Source organism: Trachemys scripta, chromosome 3 (assembly GCF_013100865.1).
Source record: "Trachemys scripta elegans isolate TJP31775 chromosome 3, CAS_Tse_1.0, whole genome shotgun sequence".
NCBI classification, from domain to species: domain Eukaryota; kingdom Metazoa; phylum Chordata; order Testudines; family Emydidae; genus Trachemys; species Trachemys scripta.
Genome location: NC_048300.1, coordinates 142,645,313 through 142,664,246, shown reverse-complemented (window position 1 = coordinate 142,664,246; position 18,934 = coordinate 142,645,313). Strand labels below are relative to the sequence as shown.

Genomic DNA, 18,934 nt, shown 5'->3' with positions numbered 1-18,934 from the left:
GGGAGATATGATTGCTCTTTATAAATATATCGGAGGGATAAATATCAGGGAGGGAGAGGAATTATTTAAGCTTAGTTCCAATGTGGACACAAGAACAAATGGATATAAACTGGACATTAGGAAGTTTAGACTTGAAATTAGACAAAGGTTTCTAACCATCAGAGGAGTGAAGTTCTGGAACAGCCTTCCAAGGGGAGCAGTGGGGGCAAAAGACATATCTGGCTTCAAGACTAAGCTTGATAAGTTTATGGAGGGGATGGTATGATGGGATAGCCTAATTTGGCAATTAATTGATCTTTGATTATTAGCAGGTAAATATGCCCAATGGTCTGTGATGGGATGTTAGATGGGGAGGGATCTGAGTTACTACAGAGAATTCTTTCCTGGGTGCTGGCTAGTGAGTCTTGCCCACATGCGCAGGGTTTAACTGATCGCCATATTTGGGGTCGGGAAGGAATTTTCCTCCAGGGCAGATTGGCAGAGGCCCTGGAGGTTTTTTGCCTTCCTCTACAGCGTGGGGCATGGGTCACTTGCTGGAGGATTCTCTGCACCTTGAGGTCTTTAAGCCACGATTTGAGGACTTCAATAACTCAGACATAGGTTAGGGGTTTATTACAGGAGTGGGTAGGTGAGATTCTGTGGCCTGCGTTGTGCAGGAGGTCAGACTAGATGATCATAATGGTCCCGTATGACCTTAAAGTCTATGAATCTATGTAGTGGAAATTTCCAGAGGCAGGTATAAATATGCAGGCAAGAATCAGTCTAGAGATAACGAGGTTAGTTCAATCAGGGAGGAAGAGGCTGTCTTCTAGCAGTTGAGGTGTGAACACCAAGGGAGGAGAAACTGCTTTTGTAGTTGGCTAGCCATTGACAGTCTTTGTTTAATCCTGAGTTGATGGTGTCAAATTTGCAAATGAACTGAAGTTCAGCAGTTTCTCTTTGAAGTCTGGTCCTGAAGTTTTTTTGCTGCAGGATGGCTACCTTTAAATCTGCTATTGTGTGTCCAGTGTAAAGTGTTCTCCTACAGGTTTTTGTATGTCGTCATTCCTAATATCTGACTTGTGTACATTTATCCTTTTACGTAGGGATTGTCCAGTTTGGCTGATGTACATAGCAGAGGGGCATTGCTGGCACATGATGGCGTATATTACATTGGTGGACGTGCAGGTAAATGAGTCGGTGATGTTGTGGCTGATCTGGTTAGGTCCTGTGATGGCGTCGTTGGTGTGAATATGTGGGCAGAATTGGCATCAAGATTTGTTGCATGGATTGGTTCCTGAGTTAGAGTTACTATGGTGCGGTGTGTGGTTGCTGGTAAGAATATGCTTAAGATTGGCGGGTTGTGTGTGGGCGAGGACTGGCCTGCCTCCCAAGGCCTGTGACAATGAGGGATCATTGTCCAGGAAGGGTTGTAGATCACCGATGATGCATTGGAGAGGTTTTAGCTGAGGACTGTAGGTGATGGCCAGTGGAGTTCTGTTGATTTCTTTCTTGGGCTTGTCTTGCAGCAGGAGGCTTCTGGGTACACGTCTGGCTCTGTTGATTTGTTTCCTTATTTCCTCGTGCGGGTATCGTAGTTTTGAGAATGCTTGGTGAAGATCTTGTAGGTGTTGGTCTCTGAGGGGTTGGAGCAAATGCGGTTGTACCTCAGTGCTTGGCTGTAGACGATGGATCGTGTGGTGTGTCCGCGATGGAAGCTGGAGGCAGGAAGGTAGGCATAGCAGTCGGTGGGTTTTCGGTATACGGTGGTGTTAACATGACCATCACTTGTTTGTACCGTGGTGTCTAGGAAGTGGACCTCCCGTGTAGATTGGTCCAGGCTGAGGTTGACCTCAGTGAATGGGACAATAAGACTAATGCTCTTCAATATATATTTTTATAATGGAGCAGCTATGCAACATATTGTCTGGGAAAATAATATAGGGGTTGTATGGAAAAGTGGTTAAAACTGTCAGAAAAGTGCATATCTAGAAGAAGGAGGAAAAGACACTCCTTATGGGAAAGTCCTGCATAATTCAATAAGAAATGACAACCTCGCTATAGAATTTTTAAATGAACTTATAGCATTCTATAGCAAGGATAGAATTCTCTGTTAAATTCTGTACATGGTGAACATTCTATACACAAGTTTTAATTTTCTATCAAATTTGACTTTTTTTAATGTAATTTGTTATAGAATCCTATTTAGTATCTGTAAAACCCGTCACTTTCACCTCCATTAAATTTTATAGGATTCTTCAATATCGGAGTTGACTCATCAGTACAGCGATTAGAATAAAAATAACAGTTAATTTTTCTATTTTACAAAAGTATATTTAATGTGAGATTTTCTTTAGCTTTCTGTGTTGCAATATTTCAGCCAATTGTTCTGAAAAGTCAAGCAAATTAATTTGAAGTACATAGATTTAAAAGTACATTGTTGTAGTGGAAACCTGAAGAAATATGCTCTCAGTTTGAAGATAAACATATAAACAATTTACAGAATTTAGGTTCACATGTTTTGTGACAAATTGATCAGTATGGTGTGCTGTCAGAAAACTCACCTTGCTAGAACAAAATGGGAAATGTATTGTCCGAAATTACATCATAAAACTAACTAGAAGTACTTCTCCTTAGAGTATTGTTAGCATGTGATGAGTAAAGTGTTACTCCCCCTAGGAAGGGTATGAAATGCAGGATATGTAGGTTGACAAGGTGCTTCATTGCAGGGAAGCCTGATCTGCATAGACAGCTGTGAAAATAAACATGTCATTCACTAGCTATTAAAACTCTAAACGCAAGTTCTTTCAGTGATTTCTCGGATGGCACATTTAACTTAATCAGAAAATGTTTTTGAAAGATTTTAAAAATAGGATTGTGGGTCCTGCCTGGTGATAATATTACATAAAAAAAAATCTGAGTTTAATTATTAATGCAATATCCTCTCTGTAATTAAAAAGAGCAGGAAGGGGTAAGATCCTCACTTACCAAAAAAGTGAGCAAATATGTATCATGCTGTTCAGCCACGAGAAAAATTGTTAGTGGTAAATAAGCTGCCAATATTTACACACATGAGTAATATATGCAGGCTAGTAGTCTAGTGGATTTGTTCATTTGCTTAAAGTAAAGCACATGCATAACTGTTTTCAGGATCCAGGCTTGAGTAGATGCGGTAAGAAATAAAAACAAAATAAAACAAAACTCTGCACATACTTTGTCAGGCTTGGCCCAAAGCCAGCTGAAGTAATCGTATGTGTCTTCAATGGGCTTTGTATCAAGTCTATAGAGTGTATGTAGATCCTTGTACTAATTCTTACATAAGTAGTACTAAGGCCCTACAACACTGTATGAAAATGTGCAGCAGCCTTTTTTGAGGACCTTGAACCCAGTACATGTGCAGACATTTTGCATATATACCTCTACCCTGATATAACGCTGACCTCGGGAGCCAAAAAATCGTATCGTGTTATAGGTGAAACTGCGTTATATCAAACTTGCTTTGATCCGCCAGAGTGCACAGGCCCACCCCCCCGGAGCACTGCTTTACTGCGTTATATCCAAATTCGTGTTATATTGGGGTAGAGGTGTACTTAAACATCCACTGATACAGTTAGTTTTTGCCATACTGATTTTGCCATATTTTTGCTGATTGCAAGTTAAAAATTCTGCACAATAATAATGTTCTGTTCCTGCCCACACCCTGAGGAGCATGCTTTGGCTTTGCTATGTCTCTTTAAATATTTCTTCAGGCTACCGCCCTACTTTTTGGAGTTTGCAGATGTATTGAGGTTCTTCTCTGTGGCTTGATTTTAGTGTTGTAAATTGGAATGGGTCTGTAACATGTAGGACATTTTCGTATGTGTATAGAATTTGGAGGCTGGCATAGTAGCAAATGGCTATGATTTTCAATGGATAAACCATGCAAGACTTTAGTAACAATTAGTAATGGTATTAAATCACAGACAAAGAGAGAGAAAAAGTGTCACTTTGTACTAAATAAAGTATGAATAACAGTTATGAGTTCAAGATAGTAATCCTAATGATGTGATACCAGTGTGTACAGCTGAGGGAGAAGATATGCACTTCTGGCATTCAGGTTCCCTTTTTTGTTTATAAATACATCTATGTATTGTAATTTGTCCCTTTTTTCTTCTGCCATTGTTGTCATTAACTTACTTCTTGAGCTCAATCAGCATTCTCACATTTTACAAAAGATTGAACCAAAAGAATCTTAAAAGAAGACTTCAGGTACATAGTATAAAGTATAAGTGATTTGGGAGATAGACTTTAGATGGTATCCAGATTTCATCTGGATCTGCTGAAGTGCTGAGGGGCCAAAAATCAATTCAGGGTATTATTTGTGTAGAATTGTCTCTGGAAAGTGGCCATCAGCAAGGTCAGCATTCATCCTCCAAAGAAAAAAATACATTTTAAAAAATCACCATTGCCTTAATATAAGAGCTGCTTCTGGCAATCTGGGCTCCAGTTGCACCCTCGTATTAGTGTTCTGGGGACCCTCCATGCAGGTTCCTTCTGTCCTGTGCAGTAGATTTTGTGGAGAGGAGTCATGCCTCATATCATACAAACTGTAAACTTGCCAGGGCAAAACTTCATTATATCTGCCAGGGAATCGTTTTGGGGGTAAAAATCATTCAAGTCTACCTCAGGACAAATTTACCCAGGGATATATTTTAATCATATATAATTTTCACTGAGCATGTTGGCCATTTTATAGTCAAAATAGTTATGACGGTGTTTTCTAATCTACATGCAAAAGTGGGGTAAGGGTTTTGGGGAGGGATGGGGTAATGAGGGAAGAGAGGGATTTTTATTGGTTTGTTTCTGTGACAAAGAAAAGGAATTTGACATGCACAGAAAAGGTTTCACTTTTTTCACAGACACCATGGCAATGTCGCTGACATTATTCAATTTTTGTACAGCTCTACTCCCAAGATGTCTAGCTTCCCACTGTTACTAACCAAGGAGCCAATCCCACTGACTTCAAATAAGAGTCATAGAGTCTAAGGACAGAAGGGACCACCAGATCATGTAGTCTAACCTCTGGTAAATCACAGGATTTAAAAAACCCTGTCAATCCTGCATTATATTATCATAGAAAGTATAGCATGAAAAGGCCTATTGGGTTCATACCATTACTAGAGTAGGATCGTTTCCTGCAGGACATTTCCCTACTGCTTCATCCAGTCTAGTTTTAAATATCTCAAAGGATAAGGTTCCCACCATGCCCCTTTGGAGACTAGTAAACTGTCTGTTATCAGTTAAGAAGTATTTCCTAAATTTATCCTAAATTTTCCTTTTTCTTCATTTGATCCCAGGTAGCCCTCTCTACCTCTCTGATGTTTACACCATTCAAATATTTGTAGACTCTTATCATATCTCCTGCTTCCTGTAGTCATTATTTAGACAAGCTAAGTTAAACATACTCGTTTCTTTCTTTTCCTTAGAACTTTATTTCTCCAGCCTCCTTCACTATTTTTACTGCTCTTCTGTGGACAACTTCCAGTTTGTCTACATCTTCCTGGTAATGAAGTGCCCAAATATGGACACAGTATTCTAGGTGCTAGACTCTTGCAATGTTCTAATATGTATCAGAAAGAATGTTTTAATGTTTTGAAATGCTTACCTAGGCTGTCTTAATTGCTGCTGTTTGTGGGCATTAATCATTCATTAGTATTTTGTTTCCCCCCTTGTGTCTCTTTTTCCAACTTTTCGTGTTTAAATATAACGTTTTCTTTTTGCCACCAAAGGATCTCATGCGCTGAACGGGATCTGGGACAGATCCACCCACATGTGAGGGTTCATTCTGAGGGAGAGCAGGTGTTGGTGCTGATGATCAAGCATGTCTCACAGTGCCCTGAAGGCTGTGACACATGCAAAAGGATCAGAAATTTTGCATCAGTTTTTAAAAACTATTTATCATCCAGGGGCTTAGTTATCCTGCTGCTGATCCACTGCCTTGTTTCTGTGCTATTTTAAATCAGCTGCTTCAGGAGCCAGCACTTCCAATTGGTGATTTACAGGAATAGGTAGTTCAGGAATCTGGGCATGTAGCATGAAAGAGCTGCCATGTGAATAGAAGACTGAATGGAAGCCAGGAAAAAAAGATTGTTTTAAAAAGCCAGGACAGTGACAGTCTGTTTCAAAAATGGACCATCCAGTTAAAAAACAGATGGGAGGCAAATGACAGCTCTTAAAAGTAGTATTATTTCAGGTCCAAATTTAATACAAGCAGTCCTTGGACTTGCAACACAATTGGTTCCTGAAAAGTGCGTTGTAAGTCAAAACGTAACTCGGACCTGCAATACACTCCATTGTGGAACCAAGCATCGTTAAGTCAAAACCAATTGTTGTAAGTCGAATCAGGGAGTCAATTCAGAAACATCGTAAGTGCCGTTTGTCCTAAGTCAAACGTTGTAAGGTCGAGGACTACCTGTAATGCTGATGGCTGCGGAAATGGATTTCCAAAATAAATTGGCCTTTCTTGTGATCCTATAGAGTTTCCAGCTAATAGTTTGATGATCTGTTCCTGCTTTATTATGGGATTTATATATTAGGGACCTCATCTATTATGAACAAAAAGATAAGATTTGTTTTCAGATCATCTCTGCTTTTGCATTTACATTATTACATTACATATCTTGTGGTGAGCTGTATGGTGCCCCCCAATACAGCCAAACCTTCCCAGATACAGCCCCATGCCACTTCCCCAATTTCCCACAAGCTCCAGACCAGCGTATGTGCTGTTTCTGAAGGAAGTGCAGAATTCTTGCAGGCAGTGAGATGTTTGAATGGTTGACCCCTCTGAGAGATCAAACTACTTCCTTTTTCTTTTCCTTTCTTTTTAAGAACACAAGGAACTTAAGTTCAGAAAGAATAAGTCAATTTAATGTTAAGGTGGAGAATTTTATATACTATCTAGGGTGTAACTGTGGATGTTCTCATTATTCATATAAATTACATTACACTGTTTTGTGTTGATCTGTGTGCTGCCACCCAGTATGGCCAATCTTTTTTGACAACTAATGCCCTCTTGGTCTCAAAATCTTGTGGCAATGAGTTCCACAGGTTGATTTTCTGTTGTTCACATTAAAAACAAGTATTTTTAGCTTTAAATTTGTTGTCTTTCAATTGCATTGAGTGTCCCCTTGTTCTTGTGTTATGTGAGAAAGTAAATAGGAGTGCCTATTTTATGCTGAGTGTCCAGCAAGAGTGGGAGTCAGAGATTTGGCCCAGGAGCAATTAAGAACAGACTGGAGTCTGCTCTAAAGTTTGCCTGTGGTGTATGCCAGTTGGGGATTGCTGGAATTCATTACCGTCTGGCCACTCCCCCTAACCACACCTTTCTATCTCCAAAATTACTGCTAATTCCATCTGTTGGGGTGGGGGGGGGGAAAGGTGGGGGTGTTCCTAGAACTATCAGGAATAGGTTTTCAGTAAGTATTTGAAGTTAGTTGTTGCCAAGCAAATTTAAAAAAATTAGTTTCCTCCCTCCAAAAATACCATAACTTAAAGGAAGTAACTTGCACAAGTACAGTATTACACAGCTCATGAAACAAGTGGCCATTCATAAGAATATAACTATATACACATAGTCAAAGCAAATTCCATTTACAAACTCACAGCAGCTGGTGCTTTCAGCTGTAAGGAAAGGTTTTGTGCTGCAAACTTTGAGACACTTCAACCTCTTTGGAAATTTGAGATATTTGCCTTTTTTTTTTTAATATCTGACTTTTATTAATTATTTATTGTGTTTGCATGAAACAGACTTAAAGGTAATTTGCATTTGATCAGCTAAGTCCTTAGAATGCTGAACATTTCTTAGAAATCTTTTTTTAATCTGATTTATTCCTTATGCAGGAATCTTTCACATAAAAAAGAAATTTCTTCAAGTATAATGTGTCTTAACAAATAAGATTCAACTCATTGTTAGGTCACTAAATGGCCTGTGACAAGTTAAATTGAGGGATTGTAGGTAAAGTGAGTGCAGAAGTGAGTGATGACATTTCAGTAGAGAAATGTGAGATGCAAAAGTCTGTTCTTCAACTCTGCACATATATGATTTATGACAAACATATATTAGAAAATACCATAAAACACAGTGAATCTCTAGAGCTAATTTGACTTTCCTCTCTGAAAAGTTTATGGACTCCCAGTAGCCTTTTCAAAACTATAGATCTGACAACTAACTAAACTCCTAAATCCAATATGCCCAAACTTCAAAAAAGTTGAGAACTGGTCCTGACCTTTGCAGCCAGTCCCTATCTGTCTAATGAATCAAATTAAATTTATAGATTTGAACAGCCTGCCATCTGCTTCCTCCAAATTTAACAATTTGGACCATCTAGTAAAAAAAAAAAAAAAAAAACCTCTTCAAAAAACAACAACAGAAATATTGTTTTACTTACAATGTAATGGATCTTGGCATTGTGGTTATTGTGGTTCCTGTTGCATACATATCAGAAAATATCTAATAGTAGAAGAGATGACAAAAATATTGCCATCCTCTCCTTGTGCATACCCCTCCTTAAAATTAATTTTTGCTATGTCACTAACAAGAAGTGAGCTCCTACATTTAAAAAAAAATTGTTACAGAGCCATCAAGATATACCCATCCGGTAACTGAGGAATTATATAATCTTATTGTAACCTTTGTGCTGCCGACTTCCATCTCCACTTCTGTGTATTTATTCTTCTCACTTGCATCACGACTAAAATCTATAGTATAATCATTTTGGGGTAAGGACCTTGGTTTTTACTTTTTATATAAAGTGCCTTGCACACTACTGAGTGCTGTAAAATAATAACTGAGAGCAAGAATGTGCCTACTGGGACACACAATATTACATCAATAACATGGAGTTTTAAAAGACTTCAAATGCTGAGGTAACTTTAAAAAGATGAAAATATTTTTGTATTGTCTGCTATTGTTTATATGTAGCAAGAGAGGATGAGAAATGGATCATAAACACATGAAGGTGGGCAAAGGAAAAGAATAGAAGACACAGAAGTGGGATACTTAAAGGAAAAAAATCATCTCCCTTTGTGTGTCTTCTCTTTCTTTCCTGCTCTTCCTTTAACTAAGTAATGCATAATTTGCTACTCACAGAACCAGTCCACCATTTCCCAGAAGTCTGGAAAGCAACCCAGTATCAATTTGCAGCCAAGCATTTGCATGTGTAACTCTGTATATCAGTAACACTGGATGCTGCAAATTGCCTGTCAGGCGAGGCACTATGGGAACATTTCTAAATAGTCTTCAGTTAATAGCCAGATGCATATAAGCACTTAGTCCAATTTGTGAAGTTGTTGGAAAGAACTGCAGTGATTTTAATCTCTTGCAGGTTGGAAAGGGATGGGGAATATTCATTTTCAACCTAAAGTATTTCAAAGCATGTATTAGTTTAATAGTTTTATCATGTTGCTCAAATCATATCTCTTTGCATATATCTATAACTTCTAATAGATTATTCAACATTTCTGTCCAATAACAGTGGCCCCAATTCAACAAGGTACTCAACTCATGCTTAACTTTAAACACTTGAGTAGTCCCATTGACTTCAATTTGATTACTCACATGGTTTAAAGGTAGGTGTGTGCTTATGCACATTGCTGATTCAGTAATCAGCAGTAATCTTTGTGAAAGTTTTCCACTGCAGCATGCTAAAAATGTGGGGAGAAAAATCAAAAAGGCAGATTATCTGACACAGAAAACAAATTTAGAATACAATCATGCAAAGTTTAGCAAATCCTTGCATTTACCATCTGTAAAGATAGGGCACAGTTTTGTTCTGAAGTGCTTGGTTAGAGTGATCACTTTATGAATGTTGAGAATGGATTTTCAAAGGGATTTCTGCTCCTAAATCTCTGGGTCACTTTTGAAACACTTCCCTTAAATGTATCTAAATGGCCACATAGTTAAGATTAGAGAGCATGGGTAGCTAAAATGCCTTTATAGCATGACCAGGTATTCTCCTATTAAGTTTTAGAGTGAAATCTTGGCCTGATGGAAAGTCAATGGCAAAACTCCCAATTACTTGATTGGGACCAGAATGTCATCCCTAAAATTTTAGCTTGTGGGGAGTGATTTTGTGTCTTATCTGGACACTTTTCATATGTATCACTGCCATGTTTTTAATGTGAATTCTCAGCCACATATGTCCCTTTTTAAACACTTCTTCAAAGGAGAGGATGATATGTTCTTTTATTTTTAATAGTGTGGAGAAGTTTTACATCATAATACCAAATACCCACGTGGCTCTCTTCCAAACATTTTTTTTCAAAAGTACCTACACTGAATCATAAGCCAGGTATCTACTTCACCTCGCAAAAGTATTGAATTTCTAGTATTGAATGTTTAGATCTGTCTTTTCCTAAGCACTTTTCTTCAGAAGGTATCAGGTTTCTGGAATTGTTCATTGTAGAATAATTTTATCTAAACATATGGAGAGATATCTAAGGCCTTAGCATTGTGCACAAAAATTCTTTGGGACAAATTTTGTTCTCTCGTGCCCCAAGGTAAATATGGAATAACTCCACTGACATCAAAATGAGGCCTGTTATATTTCTATGAGTGTGAAGGAGTGAGAGTGGGGGAAGCTCTGTGCATATGTTCAGTGTACCAGTTTCCCAGTAGGCTTGTAAAATAGGCTTTTGCACATCAGCTCTTTATAAGGGATTAGATTCCTGTGCATATTACACTTCCAGTCCCATTTTCTGTACAGTATGGCGACACAGGTGCAAATGGTCTGGCGCAACAATATGTACAACAGATGTTGCAGTGTCATATTATCCATCAAGCTGCTTTGGTTATCCTCATACAGTCTTATATTATTATACAGCTGCTGTGAACAAGAATCCATGTAAAATATGTTATTTAACATGGTCTGTCACATGGAGAATTAAGTGTTCTTCAAGACCACACTTTATATGGGGCTGATGGGCTGAAAGTGTAGAATATGCTGATAGACAATATAAAGAGAGCTGTTCACCTGCATGAAAGACTTACTAATACTGTAAATTTACTAATGTATTGTCCTATATACTCCTCAATGTCATCTTATTTGCTTGGGTTACAATCAGCAAATCAGTAACCTATCAGATAATCCATTTCATAATCTGTAATTTTGTGGAAAAGTCTTATTTATTTGGCTGGGGATAAAAAGATACCATTACACATTTCCTTCCTAAAATTAGCATTACCCGGCCTCAAACCCTCCTGCAGCCTTGCAGTGTAAAAGACACTTTTGACTCACAGCCTGCTTTTGATCCTGTTCTTGTTCATGCCGCAGCCTTGCCAGAGCCCTGTTCCAGTCTTGTCCTTGCTCCAGCTCCATTACTGACCTGCACCAGCCTCCCCTCTGCTTCCTAAGCCTCAAACTCTGATTACCCGGCTTTGGCCTGTACTTGGAGCCCAACTATGGTACTGACTTAACTTGTCCCTGGACTCTGACCGCCCAGCTTCGACCTGGCTACAGTACTCATTCTGGCTTGTCTAGAGATTTTAATCTCTATTCTGACCCCAGCTTGTCCCCGTATCTGATTCCAGAGCCACCCTTGGCCCAGTCCTGACCCTACACCTGGCTTCAACCTTTGTTCCAACCACTAGGCCTGAATACCAGGAAACAGCACCTGACAACACCAAATGTATGCCTCATTCTCTGCAGTATGATTTCATTCCAAGTTATGTGAAAACATTCTAAAAGTTATTATTCTTATAAATATTTTCAGCAAATCTGTAAACTAGTAATAAATTTGAAAGCCTAGATTTTACCAGTTTACTGAGCTTCTGTCAGTAGTAACTGGCGCCATTGACATTGTTACTGACTTCAGAGGGACTGCTCATGCTACTAAATATTAAACTTATAGTATTTGTGGCATCAGATCCTAATTCAGCATCCAGAGAATGTAAAGGTAGCTATGGTGGCTTAAATAATTAAAGTCCCTGTAAAAGGATCTGATATTAGCAAACACCTCCAGTGGCCAAAGATGGGACACTAGCTGAGGAGAGCTTTGAGTTACAATAGAGAATTCTTTCTCGGGTCTCTCACCCACATGCTTAGAGTCTAACTGATCACCATATTTGGGGGTTGGGAAGGAATTTTCCCCAAGGTCAGAAGGCAGAGACCCTGGGGTTTTTTGCCATCTTCTGCAGCGTCAGGTACTGGTCACTTGCTGGTTTGGACCAGTGTAAATGGTGAATTCTCTGTAACCTGAAGATTTTAAATCAAGATTTAGTATCTCAGCCAGAGATTATGGGCCTATTACAGGAGTGGGTGGGTCAGTTTCTATGGTCTGCAATGTGCAGGAGGTCAGACTAGATGATTGTGATGGTCCTTTCTGGCCTTAAAGTCATGAGTCTAAGATATACTGTTGTAGAGTATATCTGGATACTGGATCACTCTATGATTGCCTGTTCTCTTCTTTCCCTCTGAAACACCTGGCATTGGGCCACTGTCAGAAGACTAGATGCTGGGCTAGATGGACCATTGGTCTGACCCAGTATGGCCATTCTTAGGTTCTTAGAGGACTTTCCCACAGAATTATTTAAAATAATATATTGTAAGTATGATAATGAACATTCATTTAAAGAAGTTTTATGTAAGAAAATAACCAATTTGTTACCTTAACTTCATATATTATTTTTCATTATACCTAATGCAGTTTTTTTATCAGCCAATCAGTTTGCTAAAATATCACTTATTCCATGATTAACAAGAAGTGAAGCACAGAGTACAGTACTGATCCTGCAATGAGATCCATATGGGTATGTTCCCGCACGAAACTACATTGACTTCAGGGGGATTGTGCGGTTGCAGTGCTTCACCCACATGGATTTAATTGCACGGTTGAGACCTCATTTTCCACCTCTGAAATAGCTTGTTGATAAAATAAAATTTCTTATTTGTCAATGTGCAAAAGAAAATCCTCACGGTCAGGCACATATTTTTTTAAAAAGCCCCAAACAGCCCCAAGTTCAAACACATTGTAGTTCCATCACTTTTTTTTTTTTTTTTTTTTTGGATTGTGATCAAGCCTCCATCACACATCCAGCTAGCACTTCTGAGAGCTTTAAAAATTTCTAAGCAGTGTATGTGCTCAAGATGAAAGGCTTTTAAAATGCAGTATAAAACTCTCACAATTTTTAAATTGCAGCATAAAGGCTGACTTTAACATCCATTTGGGATTCTCTCCCTATAAAGAGAAAATCCAAGCGGCGGTTTTGGAAGTCTTAAAATTTATTTTTATTTTAAATTAGGTATGATAGTGATAACATTAATAGAATGAAAGTCTGCAACCACTTCATCAGTAAATGTCTTGGCTTTACCACTATCTGTCAGTAAGGAGAGACCATTACTGGAGCACAAACTCATTCTATTTATGTTATCACTTGGTTCTATTTTTCAGTATTTATTATGCAACTTTTCCAAATTACATTTCTTTAGGTTTTAAATAGGGACACTAAACAATGTGGAACGCTTAAGAAGGACTATAAAGATTGTAATACTTGGATGAATTAAACTAAGAGCCTGAACCAAACAAAAAAGAAGGCTGGGATGTAACTCTCTCCATGCGTAAGTACAGTTTGAATACTACAATTAGAATGAATTCATACTGGCTCAAGGAGATTATTGAAATAATATAGAACCTTTCTAAGTTGCTGGTTTGAATTCAGTGTGGATCACTAACGACTGCAAGAAGGTGGTAGGGTTCTTCTGTTGAATTAACCTCTTAAGTGCTGTTGGAACCCTGCAGGGTGATGCTGATTGATTCCTGCTGACTCCAGGAACAGCGCCAGGGTTTTGGCGCCCTAGGCGGGGGTCCTTCCGCGCTCCCGGTCGTCGGTGGCAATTCTGCGGTGGGGGGGTCCTTCCGCGCTCCCGGTCTTCGGGGCACTTCGGCAGCGGGTCCCGGAGCGAGTGAAAGACCCGCCGCAGAATTGCCGCCGAAGACCTGGAGCGCGGAAGGACCTCCTCATGCTGGTGCTGAGGGGGAGGCGGGATGCCAAGGACTTGTAGCTGGCTCCGGGGGTGCTGGTTCTGGGGAGCAGGCAGTGGTGGCCTGAGGAATGGCGTTGTCACTGCCAGGCTCTTTTTTGCTATGCAGCCTGCGCAGCCACCACCCCGGAGGCTGAGCTCCACCCCATCTCCTAGTAATGCCTGAGATGGCGTGGGACACGCTGACTCAGTCCCAGGTATCTGCCTAGTGCAAAGGGCCCAGCCTGTCTGCAAGGAGTTGGGGGATGGTGCAGAAAAGCACCAATCCTGCCCACCAATTCTACTTAATGGCTCAGGCTCAGATCTGGTAAGGGTCGCCCTGCTTGACCCACCGGACTCTAGCCCATAAATATTCCTTCTCCACAGTGTCTACCCCAATCTCCTCCTCCCTCCAAATCTCTCAATTCCACTCCACAGTCCCTAAACTCTACCTCTCGCTCCTCCTGCAGCCACCATACCAGTCACCAATTCTCGTCACAACCCCACCCCACAGAACAGAAGACCCCCACCCCATTTAAAGTAATTATTACTTGATTGTTTAGTCACTTCTTCGTAGGCTGAAGAATCGCTGTCTTAGTTAGCTCGCAAAAACAATACTATTCGGGAAAATTTCGGGTAACACTCAGTAAATTTTTTTTATACTTCACCCTCCCTGATTGAGATCCCAGGTGGTGCCTCTGAATATGGTGTTTCTGGAGCCTGTTCAGCGAAGTATGGGAACTCCACCTGGTAGTGACTAAAATTCATTGTTCTTTGATGGCTGTCGGGTGAATGGCCTAAGTGAGATGAGATGGTGGCGTTAGTCCAGCTCCTGGTGGGAAAGTGTTTGCAACATTGCACCAGCCCCCAGTAAAATTGAAACTGAGGCCCAGAGCTTAAATGGCCTCTGTACAGATGCACAAGGTGTGGAGTAGGCTCCAATGAAACTCACCCCTAAACTTCTGGGGTGGGACTGGCCACAGTTTCAGGCTTGCACTGCCATGAGAGCGTAGACTCCCCCAGTCCATGATCCTGTGGCAGCTAGGTATTCCAAAAGGGGAGGTAGGGTCATGTCATATAGAGCTAGATGGCTGTGGAGTGCAGATGGTCTATTCACCCTATGCATCTGGGAGCTCCTGCTGCTGTGCTGCATCTCCACCCCACCCCTGTACAGACCATTTTTGAACAGGCATTACTATGTCCAAAATAAGCACTGTTATCAGCAGTCACAGTACAGGGGCCAAGGACTGACTGCATATGGAGAGTACACTATCGTCTCCCCCATAAAGATTTTTCACCAGTCAGGGGTGAGGCAGATTTGGAAGCTTGATGTAGCTGGTCTGTGGGTTAAAATAAAGGATTTTTGGTCTCTGTTACTTTCCATCTAGCACTTTTCAGAACATTAATCTCGCCTTTATAAAGAAAATCCAACCTTAAAATGCTTAAACTCACATTATAATGAAAATAATACCAAGTAGCAAGAAGTGGTGTTACTTAAATGAATCACGTAGCAGGATACTGATAGTCATATGTTCATGCTTCTAGTTGACAGTTAAGACAAACACATATTAAATATGGAAATCAATGTGATTTCCTGATTCAGCGGAGGGGTATGTCCCAATCTGAAGTTAACTTACCACTCTCAATATTGCTATTTAAGACTCTAAGCTTTGCAAGCTTTAAATAGTGATTTTCTTTTTCCCTACTGCTATCCTAAAGCTCTGTACCAACAGAAGGGTCAACAAGAAAGCCAGCCTGAAAACAGATCCCAGAAAAAGCATAGTGTTTGTTTGATATTTGCCAAGGAAACATATATCCACACATGGACAGTTCATAGGTTGACCTTTTCACTAGGAAATGCTATGATACTGGGTTGGATTGAATGACCTACTGCCAGTGTTTTCCCCGGAATTGAAGTTAGAGGGGGTATTCGAATTTATAGGAAGATGAGGGCCAAGGAGTGAGACCATGAGGGTGAAGATGGCACCATAGTAAAAACTGAAAAACATAAGTATTAGATTTCTAAAACAAAAAATATTATTTTTTTAAAAATGTATTTAAATTGACTTTTGAAAAAATCATAATAATTAAAAGGTTTAGTTCAGTAACTCCCCGAGATAACGAACCCTCAAGATAGCAATGATGTGAGATAATGACCTTTGCAAATATTATGCATTTTAAAAATCTTAGCCTACTAGAAAATTTATATTTATATAAATTTCCCAGTCACAAATCTGGCATTCTGAAGCAAAATCACTAAAACATACTAATCTAGTTGTTCCAAGAATGATAAATTGTATTACTTCCTTCTCTGTGGGCATAAACTTTCATGAAATTTCAATAAAAAAAGGGGGGTTACATTTATTGTGGCTGCCTGGTTGCTGTAAGCAAGTTTCATACAGTTTCATCAGCAAGGCGATTTGGCGCTAATTCTTGGCCCCACATTTTAAACATAATAAAACACCAATAAACATCAGCATTTGATTTTATGATGATTTGTTGTTGTTTATCAATCATAATTTGAAATTATGAGGCTGGCCAACATCACCAAAATGAATATGCCAATATTGCCGCAACAAACTCAGTTGTGTAAGGAAGCTAGTCTTTGTTCATACTTTTGAAATCTATTATGCTTTTTCAGGTACAAGTGTTTTATCATACATATGCTTTTAAAGTGTGTATTAATGTTTCAATTTCAATTCAAACATCCGACCAACAACTAAATGCAATTTTTTTCCAACTAGAAATTTTTTAAAACAATTATATCTATTTGGAAAACAACTAGATTGGCAACACAGCTAACCAGTTGACCACTAGGGGGGAGTAATGGGGGAGTTCAGAAAGGGTAGGGAAATCCTTTTCCTCCTGCATTTTCTATTTCCAACCGCTTTGAAAGAAGATGCTACCATACAATTGCATGTGAGTAATATGGAGAAACAGGACATTTCTGCAATTCACTTCTGTTACAGGTATCTCCTATCCATGCCATCATAAATGGTGAGGGGTGACCTTATACAAACCTAGGCAAATAGCTCACTCTTGGGTTGCAGCATATCCTTGTGTTCAAGACAATCCAGCAATCTGAGAAAATATCTAGCATCCCACTATTGAGAAACATGAGTGTTTGACAGGAACTGATTATATGGGTTCAGTGGAAGAGGGCTACGAGGAAAGAGACTTCTCCACACTTGCTGGGCCCAGGAAAGGAGAAGTTCAACCAGGAGATCTTAGTACATGTTAGGAGGAAGGGTCAAGATCTTTTATCTCTTATCTTGACCCTGTTCTCCACTGGATCCAGGGTTACATGAGCAGGTCTGTGGTTCTGCTCTTGCCCCTTCCTCTTCCTGGCCAGGAGGATGAGTCTGCAGAGGACATTCTGGGGATGAGAGAAAATTTGTGAGATGATAATTGGTATTCATATCAGTACTATCTGGAAAACTTACTACTGGATTCACCTATCCCAGATTGCCACAATCCCTGCACTCACCAAGCTGTTTGGGAAAGCAGGAATACTTCAGTGCCATTCTTGAGTTGGCTACTAAGGATGCTAAAATTTCACACAAGCTCCATGTCCACCTTCAGATTAGTGGGGTATATTTGTGATTCTCTGCATGCCTGGTGGCCTGAATAAGCAGACTTTGTTAAGTCTGGGCCTCTCAGGGTCTGTCTACACAGAAACTAGTCAACTCTCCCACCTCTCAGGGTCCTAGAGCCTGGAAATCTACACAGACCAAGCCCGGAAATCTACACTGCAATGAAACAGCCTTGTAGTCTGAGCCCGCATGCCTGAGTTGGCTGGCACAGGTCAATCATGGGTGTCTAGTTGCTGTGTAGACATACCCTCAGGACAAAGATAACTTTTATTTACAGACTGTGTGTTTGACTCTCAGAATGTGCTGAGCACATGCAAGTCCATGGATTACAGTGCCAGATGCAGCTGCTCTGCACTTCTTGGGATAAGTCCCTAATACACTAGAAGTTGTATATAACATTCACATATATAACAAATAATACTGGCTTGTAGATTATTTGATTTTCCTTATTTGTTTAAATGTGGCTTAGGAAGTATAAACTCTTATTTCTTTGTTCCTGAAATATGTTGCTTCCTGGCAGTGTCTCTGTTTGGATGTATAATAGATGCGCTAAATATAATCTGCATTCAGTTTAACATAAAGCACATCTATAAAATGAATGTAACATTAATACCAATTGTTCTTTAAATATAAACTGCTAAGAAGAAAGGGAAGCTTTACTTCTGTTGTCTGGGCTGTACCTATGCTGTGGTATAAATAGAATGTTTAGATTTTCAGGGGGGGGTCAGTCTGGCATAGCTCACCAGAACTTAATTTGTGAAACATGTCTTCTGAAAGTAAAAGCCTTACTAACTTTCTTCCTTGTTTCTGTTAACAGGAAGAGTGCTTCTTGAATCTCGAGGCTCCTATTTCACGAGTATGCGGCTACGACACTCCTTTCCCTCATATCTTCGAACCTTTCTACATCCCAGACAAATGGAAATGCTATGATGCCCTTCGAAAGATGATTAATTATTGATAAAATTATTGATGAAGCCTACAAGCATTCTAACCAGAGTAAGTGGAAGATTTAAAGGTTAAAGTACTAGTCATTTTAAAAGCAGGAATTGGCTATTGCTGCTGGAGGTCATGGTTCAGAAAGGTACTTAATCCCCTGCCTAACGTTAAGCACGTAAGTAGCCCCACTGTAATCAATGCTCATAGTGGAGCACATGTTTGAGTACCTTGCTGAATTAGAATATAAAATACTTTGCATTCTGAGAAGTGTGATTGATTAAGAACAATTGTTGATTGAAAGAAAAAATCTATATTGCTTCAGATATTTCACATATGAAAGCCCATTCTGTTTGAACTTTAAAACCTCCTATGGCTCGTGGTGGGTTCAAACCTGTGATGTGTGGGTCATCTTCAATTCATGTTGACTTTAAT

At 39.6% G+C, this 18,934-nt stretch overlaps 1 protein-coding gene across 3 annotated transcripts in view; it reads left to right on the top strand.

Annotated features, from left to right (window-relative positions):
- Positions 1-18,934, top strand: part of BCKDHB (branched chain keto acid dehydrogenase E1 subunit beta) — a 277,217-nt gene that overhangs the window by 249,848 nt on the left and 8,435 nt on the right. For 2 of the 3 annotated variants that reach the window (XM_034766148.1, XM_034766146.1), the window contains one exon: positions 18,384-18,562. In XM_034766148.1, coding sequence (XP_034622039.1) covers positions 18,384-18,524 — 141 coding nt within the window. In that variant the 3' untranslated portion in view covers positions 18,525-18,562. Of the gene's footprint in view, positions 1-13,442; positions 13,572-18,383; positions 18,563-18,934 lie in introns of those variants that run through there. The other variant, XR_004645194.1, reaches the window with a different exon arrangement.